The 22,139-nt window shown below is 41.8% G+C and overlaps 4 protein-coding genes across 11 annotated transcripts; 3 read left to right on the top strand and 1 right to left on the bottom strand.

Annotated features, from left to right (window-relative positions):
- Positions 1 to 59: 59 nt before the first annotated feature.
- Positions 60 to 3,879, bottom strand: eif3g (eukaryotic translation initiation factor 3, subunit G). Of its 2 annotated transcripts, none has more exons than XM_083779459.1 (10): positions 3,779 to 3,879; positions 3,643 to 3,689; positions 3,039 to 3,127; positions 2,352 to 2,411; positions 2,135 to 2,239; positions 1,087 to 1,282; positions 869 to 988; positions 637 to 773; positions 337 to 443; positions 60 to 245 (listed from the first exon to the last, which is right to left on the bottom strand). In XM_083779459.1, exons 1-10 carry the CDS (start codon positions 3,799 to 3,801, stop codon positions 230 to 232), a joined length of 900 nt encoding a protein of 299 aa, XP_083635585.1. In that variant the 5' UTR covers positions 3,802 to 3,879; the 3' UTR covers positions 60 to 229. The 2 variants fall into 2 exon arrangements, with proteins under 2 accessions (XP_083635585.1, XP_083635586.1); XM_083779460.1 differs by having other exon boundaries at positions 875 to 988.
- Positions 3,880 to 4,532: 653 nt separating this feature from the next.
- Positions 4,533 to 10,601, top strand: ppan (peter pan homolog). Of its 7 annotated transcripts, none has more exons than XM_083779408.1 (14): positions 4,533 to 4,727; positions 5,044 to 5,214; positions 5,890 to 5,991; positions 6,717 to 6,767; positions 6,957 to 7,127; positions 7,324 to 7,400; positions 7,656 to 7,763; positions 8,182 to 8,305; positions 8,393 to 8,471; positions 8,617 to 8,746; positions 8,828 to 8,985; positions 9,070 to 9,300; positions 9,409 to 9,477; positions 9,535 to 10,601. In XM_083779408.1, the coding sequence occupies exons 1-14, from the start codon at positions 4,710 to 4,712 to the stop codon at positions 9,840 to 9,842; spliced, it is 1,797 nt and encodes a 598-aa protein (XP_083635534.1). In that variant the 5' UTR covers positions 4,533 to 4,709; the 3' UTR covers positions 9,843 to 10,601. The 7 variants fall into 7 exon arrangements, with proteins under 7 accessions (XP_083635534.1, XP_083635535.1, XP_083635531.1 ...); XM_083779409.1 differs by lacking the exon at positions 9,409 to 9,477 and adding an exon at positions 9,346 to 9,402 and having other exon boundaries at positions 9,523 to 10,601; XM_083779405.1 differs by having other exon boundaries at positions 9,346 to 9,477.
- Positions 10,602 to 11,465: 864 nt separating this feature from the next.
- On the top strand, positions 11,466 to 13,246 carry p2ry11 (purinergic receptor P2Y11). Its single transcript, XM_083779629.1, has 2 exons — positions 11,466 to 11,504; positions 11,847 to 13,246. Exon 2 carries the CDS (start codon positions 11,907 to 11,909, stop codon positions 12,831 to 12,833), a length of 927 nt encoding a protein of 308 aa, XP_083635755.1. The 5' UTR covers positions 11,466 to 11,504; positions 11,847 to 11,906; the 3' UTR covers positions 12,834 to 13,246.
- A 3,282-nt stretch (positions 13,247 to 16,528) lies between these two features.
- On the top strand, positions 16,529 to 21,533 carry angptl6 (angiopoietin-like 6; the record flags this gene model as incomplete). The annotated part of the gene is made up of 6 exons (XM_083779958.1): positions 16,529 to 16,963; positions 17,200 to 17,346; positions 17,464 to 17,683; positions 19,901 to 20,094; positions 20,414 to 20,684; positions 21,346 to 21,533. 6 exons carry the CDS (start codon positions 16,529 to 16,531, stop codon positions 21,531 to 21,533), a joined length of 1,455 nt encoding a protein of 484 aa, XP_083636084.1.
- Positions 21,534 to 22,139: the final 606 nt, after the last annotated feature.

The following is a 22,139-nucleotide window of genomic DNA, read 5'->3' as shown; positions in this document are numbered from 1 at the left end:
TTGTACATTTCTTTCAAGTCTGAAACATTAACATGCTACTTAAAATGGCTTCTCGGGTCATTTCAGACAAAAGCTTTATTTATGGGAGATAACTACATGCCAACTATCAATGTGAAGGTTACTGTCATGGTACATACAAAAAGCTGAATTATGACAACCAGTTTCGTTATCACCACTTTATTTATTATAATAGCCAAATTGTACTTCAGGCATCACCCTGGACTGGTGCTCAGTTGTTTGATGGCCTGCAAAGAAAAAGGGTTTCAAAAGGTTACGCATTAAGTATAGGCTAATTCATATGAATGACTAGTTCCTGTATTCCAAAGTAGTACTTACTTGGCCCATTCAACATTGAGAATTAGATGATCATATCCAAATCCTGACACTCCTGCAATGGCCCTCGCTGCATCCTCCCGACGGTGAAAGCTGATAAAGGCGAAGCCCTGGCAGAAACAAATGCAAACCAGAATTGTAACCTGCAGCTGAAAAAATGCTAACCTTGTATCACCAGGTTTTCTGCAGTACCTGCATTCTGAATTAAGGTCTAGCGCTCGCCTACTGTATCTGGTTACACACAACGACCCAGACCGGATCAACCACTTGCAATGCCTAATTTGATCGTAGTCTAACACTGACCTTGGACTGTCCAGTATTCTTGTCCTTGGCCAGGTAGATCCTGGAAATGGAGCCAAATGGCCTGAAGAGCTCCTGAAGGTCTGTCTCACGAGTGTCCTCGGAGAGATTGGTCACACGGATGGTGGCGTTGTCATCAGCTGTACCGGGAAATTGATATATTTTGAGACACCATGACCAAGTAATCTTCGGTGTTAATTGAATAGATTGTATAAAGAAATGGACTACTACTCACACCCACCTCGCCGGTTGGGCTGCATGGACTCTCCTCTACGCGTGCTGCCATCCCTCAAGCTGGGTGGAACATATTTCCCTGTCTTGCTTCCCGCTGCTGGCTGTGCAGGCTCTGCTTCTCCTGGGGAAGGGATGAAGGCAGCATTAATCCAGTGTCCATTTTTTAAGTGACACCAAAGTGCCATGGTCCTTTGAACAGAGTAATGACCGTCACTGTACCTGAGCCAGCAGGCTTGGCCGTATCTCCAGTTGTAAGCCCAAGCTGTTCAGCCAGCTCTTTCTGCATGGGACCCAGGGTGTCCTTGTAAGGGCAACGGGTGGTCCAATGGTCACCTTTGCAGATACGACAAGACACAATCTTCTGTCCCTTGAGTTTGTTCATGGGATCTTCATCCTGGTCTGTGGAATTCAAGTCCTGGAACAGCATAGGGATGGATATTGTCAAACCGAAGGTTTGAACTTGACAGAATCAGGAACAATCTTCAGATGACAGTGGTTCTCTTTTTAGCGCAAAACCCAGGAGAGATTTGATGTACGAGCTGCTAAAGCATCGCAATGCGACACGTTAGGAGCTTGTAGATCGGCTATTTTCACTTCTTCAAACATTTCTGATTTATGGGATTTCTTTGAAAAAGATAGAATTTGTTTCAGTGCATCATTAAAGCTGCTATAAGCAATATTTCTCAACATTTTATTTACTTTTTTTGTTGTACCAATGAGTAAAACACTCCCAAAAATAAATTTGTCTCTGTGACACATCTAGGGGCCACATTCTGCATTCAAAGATGTTCCTAGAAGCTTTGTCATTGGTTGAGAAAAATTAAATCTGGTCGAAATGACTAACCAATCAGGAAGTAGACAAAGCTTCTAGGAAAATCTTTGAATGCAGATATATATATTTTTTGGGATTCAGATAGCCAGCAATGGGTAAAACTCTCCCAAAAGTCATTAAAATGTTGACATATTATTGCTTATAGCAGCTTTAACCCATTCTGACCGGGCACCCATTTTGGTGTCATGTTATGCTTTAGCTATTTAAAAATAGCAGATCTACAAGCTCATATCGCGCCACCGAGTGGCGCGATACGAGCTTGTAGGTCTGCTATTTTTGAAAAAAATCGAAGAACGACTGACATTTTTAGAATCTGATCTCAGGTCAGAATGGGTTCATCAGACCAGTGTGTGTCCGGCGGAAACCTCGTATGAATCTGATCTCAGGTCAGAATGGGTTAAAACAATCACAGGGGAGAAGCACAATGAACCTCACCTCTTTGCTGGAGATGAAAGTCATGAAGACATCATCACTGACAGTGGTGGTAGCAACATTAGGACCGGCTGCATCGTACTCGGAGTTGCCAAATTTCTTCCAATTCTGAAATCACATCAAGTGAGATATCTAAATAGGCAAAATAGGAAAATGCCACCAATAGAAAATAAAAAACATGCAAACTCTGTGCTGCTACTGTGAATGTCAGGAAGCAGACCTTTCTCCTGGCAACAGCTTTTGAAGCTTTTCTATTCTCAATCTTGAAGGTCCGGATAATCTAGAAAGCAGGAATAGGAAATCAGATACATAGACATTTTAGTGCATCACAAGAAAACTGTTATTTACATTCTACTTTAATTCAGTTTGACACTAGTTTAATACACCCATATGGCACCTGTGCAGATGAAAGGTTAGTGATTTGTATTTGTTTTTAAAAAAAAATTAGATATTTTTTTTGCGGCTTACGCCTTTTTTATTGATTTTTGAAGGGACAGACAGTAGGCTGACAGGAAACGGGAGAGAGATGGGGGGATGACATGCAGTAAAGGCCGTGTCGGGTCCGGGAGTCGAACCCGCGGCACACTGCGACTGGATTACCAGTCCGGTGCCCAGACCGTTACGCTACGGCCTGGGCCAAGTGATTTGTATTTTAAAGCAAAATGCCAGAGGGTTACTTGCAACCGCTCTGATGATGCAACTGAATTTTGCATTATGTCATGTATCGAAGCCCTTCTTTTGCAGAGTTGCAATTACCATTAAACATAATGCAAAAAAACACAACGGTTGGTGAACATAAAATGCAGAAACAAGTGGCCTTTACAGAGAGATTTTAGTCTTCATTACAAGAGCAGTGATGTAATTATGTAATGATGAGTATATACACAATAATAATAATGATAATTACCTTGAACTTCTTCCCATCTTCATCTATTTTATATTCAGTAATGGTTTTGATATTTCCTTTGATTGTTTCTTTTGGAGACGGTAATTGACCTGCAAAGAGAGAAGAACTCTGGTTACAAGTTCAATGCCCATTACATTGTGCTTCACATCCCTAAAATGTTTACATTACAGAGTATACAACCACTCGGTACCGAGAAAGAACCATACATTCTCGGTATTCTGTAACCCTGAGAGTACAAACGTGGCATATACCTTGTGTATGTTGTTTTATGAGTAAAATTCACATGCATTAGAGTTAGACACTAGAGGGGCTAAGTAGGTTAGCTACAGTATGAGAGAGACAGAGGCTCACGTCACTGTCGAAGGGCCGAAGGATCAGCAGCATATGTCAGGCAACAATTGATTATGGGAACGAGATAATCCATTACACGTCTTGATTCATATCCAGGTCCACCTCAAACAGGTAAGTAACATAAATACATCTACAGTTTGGAGTAAAACAGCGTCCATCCACGTGGAAGAAGTGGAAGCCGCCTTGCTAGCCTCTTCCATCAGTTATGCTGCTAACGTCAACTAGCTAACGTTAGCCACATTAGCCTTTTTACCTTCAATTCCTTCCTCTTCAACCTGGTCCGCCCAGCTGGGCTTGGAACTAGGGGCAAAGATTGATACTCCGCGTTAGACATTATTATACACATTATTAATTATGAAGCTCATAATGTTCATAATAATTAGACTCACTCGTCGTATTCCACCGACGGCATTCTGTCGGCTAGTTGAGCTCCAGGGAGGTAAAGAAAAAAGAGCGTGAGTTACTCCGGCCGCCAGAAACACTTCCGCCGGGTAACGATCAGGGTGGTTCTCTAACTTCACAATAAAAGCGAACATAGACTAAAACAAACTTGGATCAAGAAAAATAACATAAAGTATGAACTTGAAGTAATAATTAAAGCAATTAAGGCACATCCTGGGGGAAGACTTGCTTATATTTGCTTACGATATGATTGATTGAAGTATTAACAGTTTGCAGAATTACAGTACATTGGGTACATTTCTTTGAAATGTACTTTTGATTGATTTATTGAAATATTTATTAACAGTTTGCAGAATTTACAGTACATTTCAAGCACAAACTCAATACAAAGACTGTTAACTGTGAGTGGACGACCCAATTAAGCATTACACTTGTTTACAACAGGGTCCACATTGTTCAATTCATCAAAACATTTAGAGACATACAAATTCTACAAACTGTTAATACAATTTTCAATCAAGACTTGCTTATATTTGCTTACTTACTATCAATACTTGCTTCCCTGTTTAAAGCTTAGAGTATATATATTTAGATATATATACTCTATGGTTTAAAGTCCTCGCCTCACCAGTCTTTCCACCACCTCGGAGGAAACGCCTCACCACCAGGCTAGGAACCATTACAAAGTCAAATTCGGTTGTTGAGACACACGGACATATTATCATGTGTGACACCGTGATGAAATTCCACATGTGCTAAGGCTGCCTGCCATGCTCTGTGCTTGGTGGACGTGAACAGTTTAGCAGGAATGTTATGAAAAAATATTGACTTTTTTGTATTTTGTACAAGAGTAATCTCTTGAGTTAGAGGTAACGGTGGTTATTGCATTAATTTGCCAACACTGTATCTCAGAACACAATGGGGAAGACTACAAAGGTAAGGACAAGTTTCACTTAGTCTTAAGCTAACGCGTTAGCCAAAGTGAACCTCTTAATGTTATGAATGTGTGTGTGTGAATACCGGACATTTGCCTCTATTGAATATTATGTTTATATTTACCGCCGTGTAATGCGATACGAATAGACAGTTAAATTAGGGAAAAACAACGTCCACGACATGTACACTGTAAATTTTGTACACTGTAAAATTTGCTATCGCTGTTTTCTTCCCCTCAATGAGGAAACCACATAGGCCTAGTAATATATTTTAGTATCATGTCCAGTTGATAATCGTTTGATGTCGTATTTTTCAGACCAAAAATCAGAAGAAATCCAGACTAAATGCCAACCATGTGGCCGAGGAAATCTACACGAACGTCCCCCACTCCTTCGTGTTTAACCGAGGTCAGGTTGGGAAGAATGCCGGCCAGCTGGTGCAGGACATGCGGCGAGTCATGGGGCCTTTCACCGCCGAGAACCTGAAGGTTCGCACTGTCTCATCTTTAATGCATCTTTGTAATCTAAACAAAATAGTGTACAGATTCGTCATGTATTGTTTTTTTACCCATTAAGACATGACATGAGGCTGATTCAAAAAGTCTTCTAAATAAGTGGTTTTCAAACTTTCATTTATCATGCGGACCCCCATCTAAAATATGTTGTGCCAGGGTCAGGGACCCCCTGAAAATGTTAGCTTTAAAATGTATACATTCGAGTTGCACGAACTGTCACAATATTTCAAAATAGCAGATCTACAAGCTTGCAATATGAACTTGTATATCTGCTAAATAGCAGACCTTCAAGCTTGTAATATGAACTTGTATATCTGCTAAATAGCAGATCTACAAGCTTGTAATATGAACTTGTATATCTGCTAAATAGCAGACTTACAAGCTTGTAATATGAACTTGTATATCTGCTAAATAGCAGACCTTCAAGCTTGTAATATGAACTTTTATATCTGCTAAATAGCAGATCTACAAGCTTGTAATATGAACTTGTAAATCTGCAATTTTTAGCTCCATATTTCACTGACCTTATAGCAAAACTTGAAGGCGTATCTGGAGTCGCCTCCAGTGTCTTGTCTCACTGCTGGAGAACCAACAAGGCCTGGTAGTTTTTCATTTAGTTTTGAGGGCTGTGCTTGTTTTCTCTACCAGGTGAGGAAAAAGAATTCGCTGAAAGATTTTGTGTCAGTAGCAGGACCACTGGGCGTGACACACTTCATGATCTTCGGCAAGACCCCCACCAACGTTAACATGGTGAGATCATTAGAGATTCAGTACCTTGCATGAATGCTACAATATGAAAGCAGTATTTACCTGTCATTGTCGTTAGAGATTCAGTACCTTGCATGAATGCTACAATATGAAGGCAGTATTTACCTGTCATTGTTTACTTTTAGTTCCACAAATTTTCTTCATGTACATATTGTGAACTCAGGGGTTTTTGTTTTGTTTTTGTAGGGAGCATAATGTTTATTCTCAAGTAATTTGACCTTTTTTTACAATTAACAAGCGGTGTGGAAATTCTACCAGTAAAAGAGATTTTTCACATGATGATCTTTATGCCAAGCAGCTAATTTATGTGACATCGCACAACAATGTCTTACACTGAAAATAGCAGACCTATAACTTGAACAATGCATGAGCTTACAATGCGCGGCAGATGAGGTGAGCTTGCTATGTTTGGCATGCGGCAGTCGTGTGACCAAGTGAGTCGGGATTTAATGTTGAATGGTGACATCAGCCAAATTACAGTGGTCAGGATGTGCACGCAAATCCAAACGATTTTAACGGGTGATCGAACAAAAGAGATAAGCTAAAGAGAAGGAGCAAGTCTGCACACCGTAAATGCTCCCAAAATAATGTATTACCAAATATCGGTAAAAAAAACCCCACAACGTTTCGGCCTATGTGGCCTTCGTCAGGTATACCAAATCCACATGGAGATGCTGTTGTTGACCAATAAAAAATTTTTGTTTCAGAGGCTCACTCGACTTCCCAAAGGTCCAATGCTGTACTTCAAAGTGGCAAAGGTATTTCTATTGTGTGTTTTTTGAAGTAGTAAAAGGTGATCGGGCTTAGGTGATGACGCATTATTATAACGTGACTGTCAAGTGATGTCTTTCAAAGTAAACGCACTGATAATCCCTTACCATTAAAATCAAACTTGGTATTGCTCTTTGAATTGTTTATGACGAGGACTGTTGTTGACTCTTTTCCAGTACGCGCTTATCAAAGATGTGATTTCATCTCTGAAGAAACACCGGATGCACGACCAGCAGTTTGGGCATCATCCGCTGCTCGTCCTGAATAACTTTGGCTCTGACGGCATGCAGGTTAAACTGATGGCCACCATGTTCCAACACATGTTTCCCTCCATCAATGTTCACAAGGTATGTTTGTGGCAGCAATGCTGGATAGTATGAGTGGTTGATGACGTGTCAGAATGATGAACGTATAGTCTTCTTATATCTTCCCTGAAGACACAAACACTTTCTGACAACTCAACTCTGGCATCTCCCTGAACTTAAAATAAAGTAATTTAATAACATTACAGTTTAATCTAAAATAAGGCTTTTGTTTTCCTAGATAAGCCTTAACAGTATCAAGAGGTGTGTTCTGCTGAACTACAATCCAGAGACCCAGGAGATAGAGTTCCGTCATTAGTAAGTATTGGATCCCAATACGAGCTTCCTATGCTTTGGTTATATGCTCACAAGCTAGTCCGTAAGTGTCATAACATTTTACCTTGATAAGACTGTTGGGTTCAGATGATGACGAATTATGACTTGACTGTTCAGTGATGTATGTTCAAAGTAAACGCACTGATGGGCCCTTCATCAAAAACACCCACAGCTCCATTTTCTGGTTATATTAATGTCCCACACTCACCTCCAGTACCATCTTCTTCCACCCTGCAGCAGCCTGAAGGTTGTCCCGGTTGGCATTAGTCGTGGAGTCAAGAAGCTGATGCAGGAGAGGTTCCCCAACATGAGCAAGTTTGAAGACATTAGCGAGCTGTTGATGAAGTGAGTCCCTTGTGAAAATGCAAATTCTTCTATATTATTATAGTGGGTATTTTATAACTTTTGTAACCGCTATAATTCTCTTGTGTTTAACCACTTATGCTGTCTTTTGTTAAGAAGTTTAACGACTGTTTGCGAAAATAGACTATCTACAAGCTCAAAAGGCATTGCACTGCGATGCGTTGTGTGCTTGTAGATCGACTAACTATTTAACCACCTAAGTTCACCATGGTCTTCTCCATTTTTCCCTCCACCAGAAGATAAAATAGCTGATCTCAGCTATTTTATCTGAATGTTCACCTATTATCACAATAGGGAAGCTAGTATAAAGTGGTTAGTTTTTGCCTGGCTGAAAATGGTTAAAGAAGTTGTTTTTTATCACCTAATCATAAACTGTTCTAATTCCAATGACTTGTTTTAGGGCAGCTAACCTCTCTGAGAGTGAAGCGGAACAAGATGGAGATCACAACATAACTGAGCTGCCCCAGGTCTACTCTGGACGTGGCAACATGGCATCACAGCAGAGCGCTGTGCGCTTGACTGAGGTAATTGTGCCAAATGTGTTTTTTAATGCTCACCTCAGTGGTACTAGATGGGGCTAGCCTATACTCAAGTGTGTATTTCTCCTTCAGATTGGCCCTCGAATGACTCTGCAGCTGGTGAAGATACAAGAGGGCATAGGAGAGGGCAATATTTTGTATCATTCCTTCAGTGAGTATAATAGTTATTATTTTATTTAACCTCAAGTGGTTATACTTTAACTGTTTGAAAGTAGTACAATCTCACAACGAGATGTGTTGTGAGCTGTGCATTTGTAGAAATGGTCCTTAATGGGTTTTCTATAAATTGTTCACAGTCTCCAAGACTGAAGAGGAAATTAAGGAGATCTTGAAAAGAAAAGAGCAACAGCTGAAAGCGAAATCCCAGCGCCGGAATAAACAGGAAGAGGATATTGCTCAAAAGGAAGAGCAACGGGAAGCAAACAAGTAGGTCCTCCATCAACAATGAATGATTTTGACAACTTTATTTTTGTTTATCAGACATTTAATTTTGAATATGTGTTTCAGGAAAAAGAGCCTGGCAGGCATGAAAAGAAAGCAACAACCGGAAGAAGAAGTAGACAGTGAAGTGGAGGACCCTGGGGCGCAGACTGACAAGGTGGTCGTCTCTGATGATGATGATGTGGAGTACTACAGACAGGCTGTAGGGAAGGAGCCAGACGAAGGTGATTATCATTAGGGATCTACCAACACCTGTTTAATCTCATGGCTGTTGAGAGAGAACTTAATTGTTTTTTATTTTTGTTCAGGCATGTTCTCTGCTACCAAGAGGTTTCAATCAGGAAAACCTCCAGGAGGACCCTTCAAGAAGAGGAGGCTGTCAACTGGAGGACCTGCAGGTGACGATAAACATGGCAAGTCACCCGGGAGACATGGTCCAGGCGAACAGAAATTTACAAAATCACACCAGAGACATTCTCCAAGTGGACGTGGCAGAGACAGACCAGGAGGAAATCGTGACGCGATGGGTGCAGGTGGACGTGGCAGAGGCAGACCAGGAGGAAATCGTGACGCGATGGGTGCAGGTGGACGTGGCAGAGGCAGACCAGGAGGAAATCGTGACGGGATGGGTGCAGGTGGACGTCCAGGTGGACGTGGCAGAGACAGACCAGGAGGAAATCGTGACGGGATGGGTGCAGGTGGACGTGGCAGAGGCAGTCCAGGTGGACGTGGCAGAGGCAGTCCAGGTGGACGTGGCAGAGACAGACCAGGAGGAAATCGTCGTGAAAAGATGGGTCCAGGTGAACAAAAATATACAAAATCACCCCATAGACATCCGGGTGGACCGCGCAGAGACGGACCAGGAGGAGATCGTGACATGAAGGGGGGGAAACGATTTGGGGCTAAGAAAACTGGTGATGGGGACAAGAGGTTTGGAGGCAAGAAACCTTTTCAGGGTAAGAATACATTTGGGAAGAAAAACATGGATGGGGGTCCAAAAGGCAAACCACCTGGCAACAAGAAAAGAGGTCCCAGCGGTGGAGCCAAGCAAGGTTTCAAACAGAGGAAGGGCAAAGGCTGAATTGAGCTCTTCCATTTGGAACAGACATTGAATGCAGTCTATAATCAAACACTAGATGGCAGCACAGGTGGATACATCACCACCATGACCATAGCTGTGAATATCACTCATTTTCATCATTGAACTATGTCATTCATATTCCTTGGAAATATTGTGTGGAAATAATAAAGAGTCCCCGTCCCCCCCCCCTTCTGTGAAGCCCAGAACTGGAGGTCTAGAACTTGGGGTCATGTGCTCAGTGACATCACGAAGATGTAGTTAGTTTCAAGGTGACTGCTCAATAAGGACGTGGTTAGGAACCCTGCCCTGAAGCAGAAGGCCAGGTGGGTAGCAAAGGTCAAGTTTGAGGAGAGGTACAAGACTGGCAAAATGTACACATGTTTATTCATTGTTGCATCAATAGTAATATAAATAAAGTGTTTAAAAACAAATAACAAGTGGTTCTTCCAGAAGAAGGTTCTAGGCTCCCTTAGTTCTACAAATGTATATATTTTTTTATAAAGTACGTCTTTGTGATGTCACTGATCACGAGAACAAGTTCTAGACTTAACAGATCTTTTCTTATTTCCACATAAGGTATATTAATGACGGTTCAATGTTGAAAATGAGTGGTATGCCCCTTAAGTGCTGCTCGATTGGGGGCTTTGTTTGTGGAATATATTTATTGCTGAAAATCAGCAGAGGGAGTTCATATAACAGTGAAAGGTTTTTTTGTTATGTTGATTTAAATGTGCTTTATCCAATAAATTGTTAAATCAAGGTATGCTACTTGCTATGTGTCCTTTATTTCCCTGGTATCTGCTCAACTGGCTCAATCGGACAGATGTTACTTTAAATTATTAATGAAAAAATAAATTGCCATTACTGGTATACAATATTGTGATTGTAGATAAAATGCATTAAGTTAGTGGGTTTACTTTATAGTATAATAAATGCATGACTGCATATTTGGTTGTGAACTCAACAGCAGATAATTGACTTTGTCTCTGCACCATAGTTGGATGTGTTATTTTTGTCCTTCCATAGGTTCTTGATAAGGCATGGGAGATTTCAGACATGCAAGGTGACTGAATAGCATTAAAATATGTACATTTATTTGGCAAGACAATTAGGCATGATGGTACATAACTTTTTACATTTTTCAAGAATTCCTTGGTAAAGGGGAGGATTTATTACACAGTAAATACTCAACTGAGAATTTACTTATAAGAGCGTCATGGTCTTGCCTCCTCAAGGGCACCGGAAGAGTATTTCCCATACATTTTTCCATAGACGTTTCAAGACCTTTAAGCCTCGGACAAAGACAACAGCCGAGTTGACGTATCACATAATTAGAAGAAGAAAAGGGCAGGTTACAACACTTTTTAGAGTTTTGCTTCTTTCTAATTATATGTTCGACCCAATTTATTTTGTTTATTGTCATGATTTGGGCTGTTGGCCTTGGTCTCAAATGAATTAATTTTGAAACGTCTAGGGGGTGGGGGCATGACATTTTAGCTTCTTCAAAATGGTCAGGCTGATGTTGCTTAAGAGGAAGTGAAAGATTTAGATGTGCTTACAATTACAATTTTCACCCACCATATTGCACTCACTGCAAATTCAGTTGAGCAGCTGTGGTAATCTGTCTTCACTCTTCAGGCCTACAGTGTATAGGATCTCTGAGTGAGTACTGTATATTTGGGTTCTGTCTAACTGATACGGCTTACAGTACATGCATATGACATCATCATACTCTGAATTTATGCGGGAACACCTATTGAGTGGCAAGCTTGACATCATCCAAACTGAAAAGTTGATTGTAAATTTCAATTAAAAAATAAGCCTATAGTTTTTCAGTAGGTTATTAAACTGTATACCTAAATATTGTTGCACAGCCTATTATCTCACTACTTTGAGTTTGTAGATAAAAGCATTACACTGTGATAAAGTAAATATAAAATAATAAGTAATAAAGTAAATTTGTATTGTAGCATTACTAATTCATTTGGTTATTCTTATTCACAGACATTGAACAGTATACACATCCATTTTATGAAAGCTACCAGATGAACTTCAAAAAATACAATGATTGACAACACATCACATTGTGAGAAATTCCAAATCGCACTGCTACCTTCAGTGTACGGTGTGGAATTCTGTGTGGCACTCGCTGGCAATCTGTTTGCACTGTGGCTCTTGGTGACCCGAGAGAGAAGAAACTGGCACACCGGAGTGGTTTTGTCCTGCAACCTGGCCATCAGTGACGTCCTCTATGTCCTCACACTTCCGTTGCTGATAGTCTACTACAAACAACAGAAACATTGGATATTTGGGGACACTGCCTGTAAAATAGAGAGGTTTCTTTTCACATGCAACTTGTACGTGAGCATCTTCTTCATCATGGGTATAAGCGTGAACCGATGTGTGGCCATTGCATACCCCTTCTTCTCTCGTAACCATGTGCGGCCGGCGCTTGTTAAGGCAGCCAGTGCAATCATCTGGATCCTTGTTGCGGTCCTTTCCTGTCCTGTGTTGAAGTTTGCCTCCACTTGCCCTGCTGTGCATGGAAACCACACTCAGTGTGTATCCGCCTGCCGGATACACACTGACGAAGCCTCACACTTCAATTATAAAGTGTTCTTGGCAGTGTTTGGGTGTTTTCTTCCATTTGTGGTAACTTTTACGTCATACTGTGTGGTAATATGGGTGGTATGGAAGAACGAAAATATTACCAGACTAGAGAAACAAAAGGTAGCCCTAATGGTCATATCTGTCATTGTGCTATATGCCATTTCCTTTGTGCCTTATCATTTATTTCAGGCCTATCACCTATACCTGAGAATCAATTATCCTGATGTCTTCAACTGTTGGGTTTACACATCCTACCAAGTATCTAAGGGGTTGGCAGCTCTGAATATGTGCATCCATCCACTCCTTTATATGGCTGTGTTTGACAGTATCAGAATTGTCTGCTGTGGGAGGTGTGCAGAGACAATGACAGCGGAGATGTAAATAATTAATATGTTAGATTCAAACATTTTATTGAATCATTTTAACTTAAAAATGAGGAAAGCGAGGAAAAAAGTAGGATGACGTGAAAGATAAAGTAGGCTATAATATAGTAGGCCTACAGTGCTAAGGCACTTGGCTTAATTACTCTTGTGATACCTTTTGTATTTTATTACAGTACATTATTGAAACTAGCAGTGAAACACAATTCTATGTTCTAGTGTAGTCTATGGCTAGGTACCGTTATCTGTGTAGGCTGTTTCACCCGCTGTAATTTCCGTTATGGGAAGTTTCACAGTAGTGAATATACTGGTGCTAGTCGGACAAGAAGGAAGTAGGCTATGTCTGCTTTCATATCTGTGTACGTAGAGCAGAATGGTGAAATCACCCCTCAACTATATATGCCAGAAATATGTGGAGGGGATGGGGAGGGAAGCCTTGCAGATGTGCCATTGTTTTATACTGTATATTTTACATAATGTGAGAAAACACTGGTGGTGGTGGTATCCTTTAAGTTTAAAAGATACAGCACCAGTTTTCAAATAAAACAGAATTGTTCTTATATTTTAGTCAATACAGTACAGTATGTGAAAGAAACAGTCCATAGTGGGGTAGTGAAGCATGTGTCTCTTGTGTATTTTGTACATGCAGACTTCTGTACCAAATATAATAAAGTTATTTACTTAAAGTTATTTATACAGATTGTTACCATTTCCATTTCCAACATGATGCCATCCGACTAGGGGAGAATATTTCTATGGATTTATGATTCAGATTGAGAGACGTACAGTACAATGTTTCTTTTTTCAACATTCTCTTTATTTTCACAAAGAAAACAACAATGACTCCCTTCCAGAATATTTTGATCAGATATAGTTGGTCATCCTTGGCCTAATATTATGAATATGATAGGCCTATATATTATGGTTGGAGAATAGTGATGCTTTATAGTGTTCATAGAAAAGTTGTTAGTTGTATGATGCTGTTTGGGCATGGAAATGGGCATGCTATGATGAGTTTGTGCTGTTTTAGTTTGGTCATGTTCCCATGACCAAGGCTTCTCTGCTTTATAACACAACGCTCAGCAAATCTTATACCCAATCCAACCTGGAGTGTGGGAGTGCATTAAAGACAGACGTGTGCTGGCAAAGCCAACATCAACTTTATCATTTGATCGTGGCCCATAAAAAACTCGTAGGTCTATTCTTTGTATTATTTTTTGCATATAAGTCACTCTCAATATAGGCTCCATCTGCTATATTACCGTAGCAAATGGAGCATGATTTCAGTCATTGTTATTCGGTGTGCCCGCACCAGACTGCCCATCACTTGTAAGTCCCTGCGACATACTAGCGTCATGTCCAGGGGGTGTACTTGTACATCAAAGCTGCCTCAGGCTACAGCTACCCCCCCCCCCTCCCCCCACACACACACACACACACACACACACACACACACACACACACCCACACACATACATTCACAAGCTCTGATCCATATCTCTAATGCCTTCATTAGAATTATTAGCATTAAAGCTATCTGCCGACTCTTACAGTTGGCTATTCGTGATACAAGTAAAGTGAAAGTCCACATGTTTCTCTGAAAACACCATAGGATTAGGACCGGTGGGCCTCTACCTGAACACTAAAACACCATAGGATTAGGACCGGTGGGCCTCTACCTGAACACTAAAACACCATAGGATTAGGACCGGTGGGCCTCTACCTGAACACCATAGGATTAGGACCGGTGGGCCTCTACCTGAACACCATAGGATTAGGACCGGTGGGCCTCTACCTGAACACCATAGGATTAGGACCGGTGGGCCTCTAACTGGACACTAAACTGGACACTGGATGTTCCTTTCATATTAATGCATCAACGTAAATAATGCTTGATGCAACACGACCATTATCCAACCACCTTTTTTGCATTCTATCATTTTGTAGTATTCTGTAAGAAGAAAGGATAGGCCTAGGCTAAAGGTTGAGTGAAGAAGGGATTGGGAAAGGGAATGCTAGAAACAGCTAGGTTAAATACAACAAATAAAGATATGTATACGTAGCCTACATATGTACCTGTAACAGGAAATGCACATTTGCTTTTTCATACGTGATTGGATTTTTTAAAAGCTATACTTTACAAAGGTCCACTCCCCCTGTTTTGTCCAGGAGGGCCCATATCTTCCGCCCGCTCCTGTCCAACTCTTTATCAGGCACAGACCTCAGTTGATATTTCTTAATTTCTAATCTGTTTCCTTTCCTTTCTATTCTTTTCTATTTTATTCTATTGTCACTTTTAAGTCTCATCTTCATAAATGAGCTTGTGGGAAGGATATGGTAAGAGCATAGCAGCTTGGTGACAGCTAGAGGGAGGAGACAGTAGATTCTTGAACTCAGGGCCAGAGCAGATAGCTGGTCTTTGGGAGGCGGTGTCATTAGGCTAGTTTGTAATTAGGAGCCTCTTCTTTCAGAGATCCTGTGACAGAGATAAAGTTAAGGGGTGGTCTGCGTACTGAAAAACATGTGTCAGCATCATATCTGTGTGTCTCTCTCGCTTTGACTTCTTACGTTTTTTCGTTGTTTTTATCTGCACTTAAACTTTTGTGAGGCTCGCTGATAGGCTCCATTATTCTGCTTCTTAATGAGTTCAGCCTCATCTTTAGTTTAATTGGGTCACTGGATCGATGCAGCAACAGCAGACAGAGGTCCAGCGGAGCCAGCAGCAATACTAACCTTCATTACCGTGAGTTGTGGAACTTCCCTGATTTCAAGATGCAATGTTATGATGGAATGCACTTTCAGGTATAAATGACACATGTGTCAGAAACAATGCAAGATGTTAAAGTTGTTGCTGTTTGCATGGTCAATTAAAGTGTATACTGTATATGTGTATAAAAAAGTGTGATATCTTATATTAATACACTGCAAATGTCCAGAATCTTGTTTTCTATGTATGGCAATTCTTTATTCAAGAAACCTTGGCTCAGTGTTCTCTTTCTCAACAAAGTTCATGTATGGACATTTAATTCGTTTTTTTGTAATACATCATACAGGAGATTTCAGTGTGAAATGTAAATATTGATCATATAGTATTTTAAGAATGGTGTTTATGGTTTTGACTGTGGCTGTTTTGTTTGGATCTGGAGGTAACCCTATGAAGACTGTTGACCATGAGATAGACGTTTTGTTGATCTGGAGGTAACCCTGTGAAGACTGTTGACCATGAGATAGACGTTTTGTTTGGATCTGGAGGTAACCCTATGAAGACTGTTGACCATGAGATAGACGTTGTGTTGACTCTGACTAGTCTGTGTTGACTGTTGTCCCCTTGGTGTTGACCTGTGAATAAACTTCAGCCAGTAGAAGAGACCCTTTTGCACTTTCACTTTTCACAGGATGTGACGAACATCTGGTGAGGTGAACATCCAATCAAATTCTCAGTGTAAAAAAAAAGAGGGCCACACCAAACACTGAGGGCTTTACAAAGTAACAGTTTTTTTTTTTAAATTGAGCAGTTGAAGAGTAGGTCTCTTTAAGGGAGTTACAGGCATTCTGGTGAAGGATTAGTTTTATGGTCAAAGGTTATCATGTGTTAGTGTTATGCATTGTTATTGCTGACTGAACTCTAAACTCTAACTCTAAATCTAAATTTCTCCTCCATAGGGCTGTTTTTAAGAAGTTGTACAGATAGCCCACATGGAGAAGATACAGACACTTGCCCTGACTCTGTTTCTAACATTCTGTCTGGACATAACTGTCTCTTGGGGTCGGAAGGAGAGGGCAGATGAGACGAAAGCAGGTCGCTGCTCGTACACCTTCATTGTTCCGCAGCAAAAACTGAAAGGGGCGTTGTGCGTGAGCACAGAGTCTGCTGCTGCCAACCGCTCGGAAGTGGCAGGATTGCGCACAGAGCTCAGTCGGCAACAGGAACAGATGAAGAGGCTCCAGAGTCACCTAGAGCAGGAGGCGGCCCTCGCCATGGAGGTGCGGGCCCTACGCAAAGAGAGCAATGGTATGAATGGCCGCATCTCCCAGCTCTATGCCCAGCTGCTACACGAAGTGATCCACAAGAAGGACCAGGTGTTGGAGCAGCGAAGAATTGAGAACCTTCTGCTGAATGCGACAACACAGGTGACCTATTAGGCCTCTGCCATATAGGTGCTGCATGATGGGGCTGAGCGATCACTTGAGACAGTTGCTGCTGTGACTGATTTGGTTCCACGCTAGTGTCATCCACAAAATAGACGACCAACAAGCACTCACCGCGTCGCCATGCGACACGTTCTGAGGTTGTGGATCGGCTATTATGTGAGCGACACTGGCGCGCAACTAAGTATCAGGCTTTTGCTGTCTATTCCACCTTACAGGCACTGCAGGTGTCCAATAATTACAGGGAGCTGGAGAAGAAGTATGGTGCTCTCACCTCTGTGATGAGCTCACAGAGCCAGCTCATTGCCCGCCTACAGAAGCAATGCCAGTGCAGGGACACTACCCCAAGTACCCCATCATTACTGGTAGGGAAGAAACTATAGTGTTCATCTACCAAATGTGGTTCTCTAAATCCAGGAACTAAAGACGAGGTGTGTGTGTGTGTGTGTAAATGTTTTATTTCTCCCTGTTGAACTGGATAGGTGACCACTGAATCTCCAAGGGCCCAGTCTGATGGGCGACTTAATGACTCCTCTGAGGCCAACCGGATGACTAATGATGTTCAGAGGGACCAGAGTGCTCCTCTGTCACAGGAAGAGAAACCGAAAGGAGCTGATGACCAACCCGCCACAACCGCCACCATCATGACAGCCAACTCTCCTACAGATCCCCCTTTCAGTTACCCCGTTCCAAAAACCCCAGGTAAACCTAAATACTAATTGGTCCACTGTTACTGTCTCCTCACGCCTAGCTCACATCTTTTCTTTTACACTATTTTCCTATACATACATGTTATTTTACATTCTACGGCTTTTAACCAATGAATTGTTTCTATTTCCACCTCACTAAGTACACAACCCACATTGTCTCAGCTCATCAGTCATGCGTTAGGAGATGTTTTAGATTGTAGCAACACACACCCATCACATATTCCCTCATTAGACTCAAACAATTATTGAATACTAGAGTGTTTTCTTCATGTTATCTAACAGTCCAGATAAGCAGAAGACACTGAGGGAGCCAGTGACCTTGGTGGTGGGAGTGCTATCTCTCTGGGAATGCCTAAACAATGTCTACATTTCAAACTGATAGCTGTTCCCATCGAAGCAGAGCGGGGACTTTCATAATGAGCCACAAACTCACGCGCACATGCGCTGGTGGAAGAAGTACTCACATTCTTTACTTAAATAACAGTATCAATACCCCACAATGTAAAAATACTATACTAAGTAAAACGTCTGTTATGTATTGGCATCATATACTTAAAAATCTACAAAGTAACTAGTATCGTTTGTTTTCAAATAGGCTACTTTTTGCTTTTTCTGCCTAGGCTCAGCAGGCTCAGCAGCCTAGGTGCCCAGACGGTTGAGCTAGCCATCCGGGCCAAATAGGCTACTTTTAATGGAGTAAAAGTACAATACAAGCACAATCGCCTCTGAGATGTAGTGGAGTATAAGTAAAAGCATTGGAAAGTTAAGTTAAAAATAAATAGTACAATCCTAGAATACATGTACATAGTTACATTCCACCAGTGCACACATGCACACCCCCACACGTGCGCACGCACGCACGCACGCACGCTCACACACACACACACACACACACACGCACGCACGCACGCACGCACGCACGCACGCACGCACACGCACGCACGCACGCACGCACGCACGCACGCACACACACACACACACACACACACACACACACACACACACACTAATTACCACAGCCCTAGAGCATTTGGTGTTGCCTTAAATGGCTGGTTTATGCCCCTAAGATGCTACAATTGCACGAGCAAAGTGTGTGGAATGACAAAGCAGAGGGTACTGTATATGATGGACAGGTTCCACCCACAAAACAACTCCAGACAACTCTAGCTTGCAACTATGGTACGCTGTTCCTCTTCATTTTATTTTATTTTATTATATTTTATCATCTCTGAACCATGTTATTTGAAGCACATTATTTCTGAGGCTATAAGTGGTAATTAATGCATGATCGAGGGCCAAGTGAAGGATATACACATACAGGGCTCCATCGTGCAGCAGGGGCCCTTTTTCCTTAATTTGTGTGAGAGGTGTGGCCCTGTAAGATTTGCTATTTTGTGCCACAGCCTAAGTCCCTAAAACACCTCCATTACCCCCCACATTATGCATAGGTGTGGTTTGGGTGTTACAATGATTAAACCAATCACGGTGCCACCTGCCATTGCCATTATCCATTTAACATTATGCCCAGTGATTTACACTATGGCCCAACATGGCCATGGAAGAGGCAGAGCGACACACGTTGCTGCCTTGAAATATAGCTTATTTATATTTGATACTGAGGCCGGGTTGTTTTGTGTCCAGAAGCTCCAACACAGCCTCTGGGGCTTTTAGTTCCGAACAGATAAGTTGGGGCTGGCTCTATAGAGCACCGAAGTCCTGACATAACTCGCTCATCCCTTCGATTCCCCTGGTTCACAGAAGTAATTTCTCTATGGAGAATAACATGGGGTGATCTTAATATCGTCTACTATAAGCGTTGTGGTCCAACAATAAACAAGCTGTCTCGGCGTTATTGTCAGGGAGGTGTCTCTGTATCGTTTGCAACAGTCAGTCACTCATATATGATACAGTCTGCTTCTAGCGAAAATGTAACTAATTCAGCAGCAGTAACATTAGCGTTTTCTCTCAGTCAGTTGATTCTTCATATCCATATGAGTGAAGCGGCCGGGATGACATGTTTATTTTTCAAACACAGTTCTTATATGAAGCAATCTAAAAATCCTCCTATGGCGATTTCAATGAAACTAAACAAATACATGAACCTGGGGACTGACGCCCTCTACTGGAAGTGACGTCAGACTTCGGTGCTCTATAGACAACAGAATTCCAGAGCTCACCTCATATATCTCATTGCCTGTTTGCACCTCAGGGCCTTGGAGTGACTGCAAGCATGTGCTGGATTCTGGGGAGACCACCAGTGGCATCTACCTGCTCCGTCCACAGAGTGCCAACAGACTCCTGCAGGCCTGGTGTGAGCAGACCCGCGCAGAGGGGGGCTGGACAGTCATCCAGAGGAGACAGGATGGATCGGTCAATTTCTTCAGGACATGGGACCAGTACAAGGTGAGTCCGCCCAGTCTTAATGAGAACAAAATGTTGCACAGTCTGAAGCCAGAAAGGAAGCAATTATGAAAAATGTTATGCATAAGCATGAATGAATATGAATTAGTTGGCACCGGTAAGAATGAATAAAATCTGCAGTAAAAAGTGGTTCTGAAATAATTGTGGTCCATATCCATATGACCCCCAGCCAGGGTTCCTTGTGGGGATCCCAGGAGGTCCATAGCAAAACGTGGGGGTCCTCAAATGCACCGCTTGACATGAAAATGTTTGTGAACCACTGTTTGAACCCTTGCTCAGTTTAAAAACCGTTCCATTGTAGGAAGGCTTTGGGAACCTGGATGGAGAGTATTGGATCGGCCTGGAGCACCTCTACTGGTTGACCAAACAGGCTCACTACAAGCTGCGGGTGGCTCTGGAGGACTGGCAGGGCCGTCACGTGTTTGCTGAGTATGACAGCTTCCGCCTGGAGCCGGAGAGCGACGGGTACCGTCTCCGACTCGGGGAGTACCACGGCAACGCTGGGGACTCCCTCACCTGGCACAACAACAAGGCCTTTACCACTCTGGACCGAGACAAGGACCGCTACGCAGGTCAGACTTTCCACCCCCACCGCTATGTGTTTGATGGGCGCTAGACAAACATGTTTGTCTGATGTTTCCAGACAAACATTAAAAACGCCATTGACAATGGATAGAGTTTATTGTTGTTTATTGTTTTGTCACACAAACATTAAATTCCATCGGCATATGCATGTCAGAGGAAAAACTTGGCCAATAAGTTGAAGTCATATGCTGTCATTAATTGATGTCACATGTCATATCAGTGATGTTCGTAAAGCGCCCCTCACTTCACACGGGTGTGATTTTTAATCTCAGGGCTTTCCAAATAAACATTTTCAGCCTGAGACCAAAAAAGAGGAATTTGGTGTTTCACCAGGACCATAAAATATTATGAATTACACACAAATCTGTGCTTAATTTACAAACTCAATCTACAAATCTGCCTACAAATTCTATCTACAAATCTACAAACTCACAATGCAATGCGCCACATCGCAAAGTTGCAATGTGGCGCATTGTGAGTTTGCAGATTTTCACTCAATTAGAAAAATAGGAAAATTTAAAACTCTTTTGACTTTTCTGTTTTTTTATTTATCCCATAATGGGTCATGCGAGTTGACCCTATATTTGGTATATATATAAATATATATTTGTATTAATATGTATGTTTGTTTTCCTGTTTGGACATCAGGCAACTGCGCTCACTACCATAAAGGAGGCTGGTGGTATAACATGTGCGCCCACTCCAATCTGAACGGTGTGTGGTATCGAGGGGGACACTACCGCACCAGCCGCTACCAGGACGGGGTCTACTGGGCGGAGTTCCACGGGGGTTCCTACTCTCTCAAGCGAGTGTCAATGATGATCAAACCCACCTAACAGACTTGGACTCCACTGGGAGTTGTTAACCTGAGATCATATTCTAAAAATGTCTTCTACATCCTGACAATTTTCTGAAAAAGCTATGTTTCTATGTCAGTCGTTCTTCGATTTTTCAAAAATAGCAGACCTACAAGCTCGTAGGTCTGCTATTTTCCATAGCTAAAGCACAACATAATGTTAACACCAAAAGGGATTCCCGCCCAAAATGGGTGACTGACTGATAGAAGATGATTCATGCATACATTTCACTGGGAGCTCCTCAAGCTGCATGGAGGCTGGCCAATGGAGAATGTTAATTAAAGAATGTTATGTTAGTGTTCAAAATCTGATGTTATAAAGAATGAGTCACTAGATTTCAGGTTAACGAGGTTCAGTACATTTTCATTAAATTGACAAGATGATGCTGTTTGTTCATTAACATTTGCTCACAATCTACAACAGATGCCTTCTATAAAATATGGGACCTATATTTTTGTCCCTCAATTAGCTGCCACCTTGACAATAGAGTTCCTTGACAGAAGCGATAGCGCTAACCTTGATGGATAGGATCATCATTCCTTGCTACGTTTTACCTTCTGCTGTGGATATTATTACTGTAACTGT

This window comes from Protomyctophum parallelum (assembly GCF_964188405.1).
Source record: "Protomyctophum parallelum genome assembly, chromosome: 13".
In the NCBI taxonomy this organism is placed as follows: Eukaryota; Metazoa; Chordata; class Actinopteri; order Myctophiformes; family Myctophidae; genus Protomyctophum; species Protomyctophum parallelum.
The sequence above is the reverse complement of the archived record's forward strand: the minus strand, read 5'-3'. Positions and strand labels throughout refer to the sequence as shown.

Coding starts and splice junctions, on each gene's coding strand:
- eif3g (XM_083779459.1), bottom strand. CDS start 3,801: ATGCCGTCGGTGGAATACGACGA. Junction 2,412..3,038: donor AAGATGGGAAGAAGTTCAAG/GTAATTATCATT, acceptor CCTGCTTTCTAG/ATTATCCGGACCTTCAAGAT. Junction 444..636: donor AGAATACTGGACAGTCCAAG/GTCAGTGTTAGA, acceptor TGTTTCTGCCAG/GGCTTCGCCTTTATCAGCTT.
- ppan (XM_083779403.1), top strand. Junction 8,306..8,392: donor GCGCTGTGCGCTTGACTGAG/GTAATTGTGCCA, acceptor TTTCTCCTTCAG/ATTGGCCCTCGAATGACTCT. Junction 8,747..8,827: donor GAGCAACGGGAAGCAAACAA/GTAGGTCCTCCA, acceptor TATGTGTTTCAG/GAAAAAGAGCCTGGCAGGCA.
- p2ry11 (XM_083779629.1), top strand. CDS start 11,907: ATGATTGACAACACATCACATTGTGAGAAATTCCAAATCGCACTGCTA.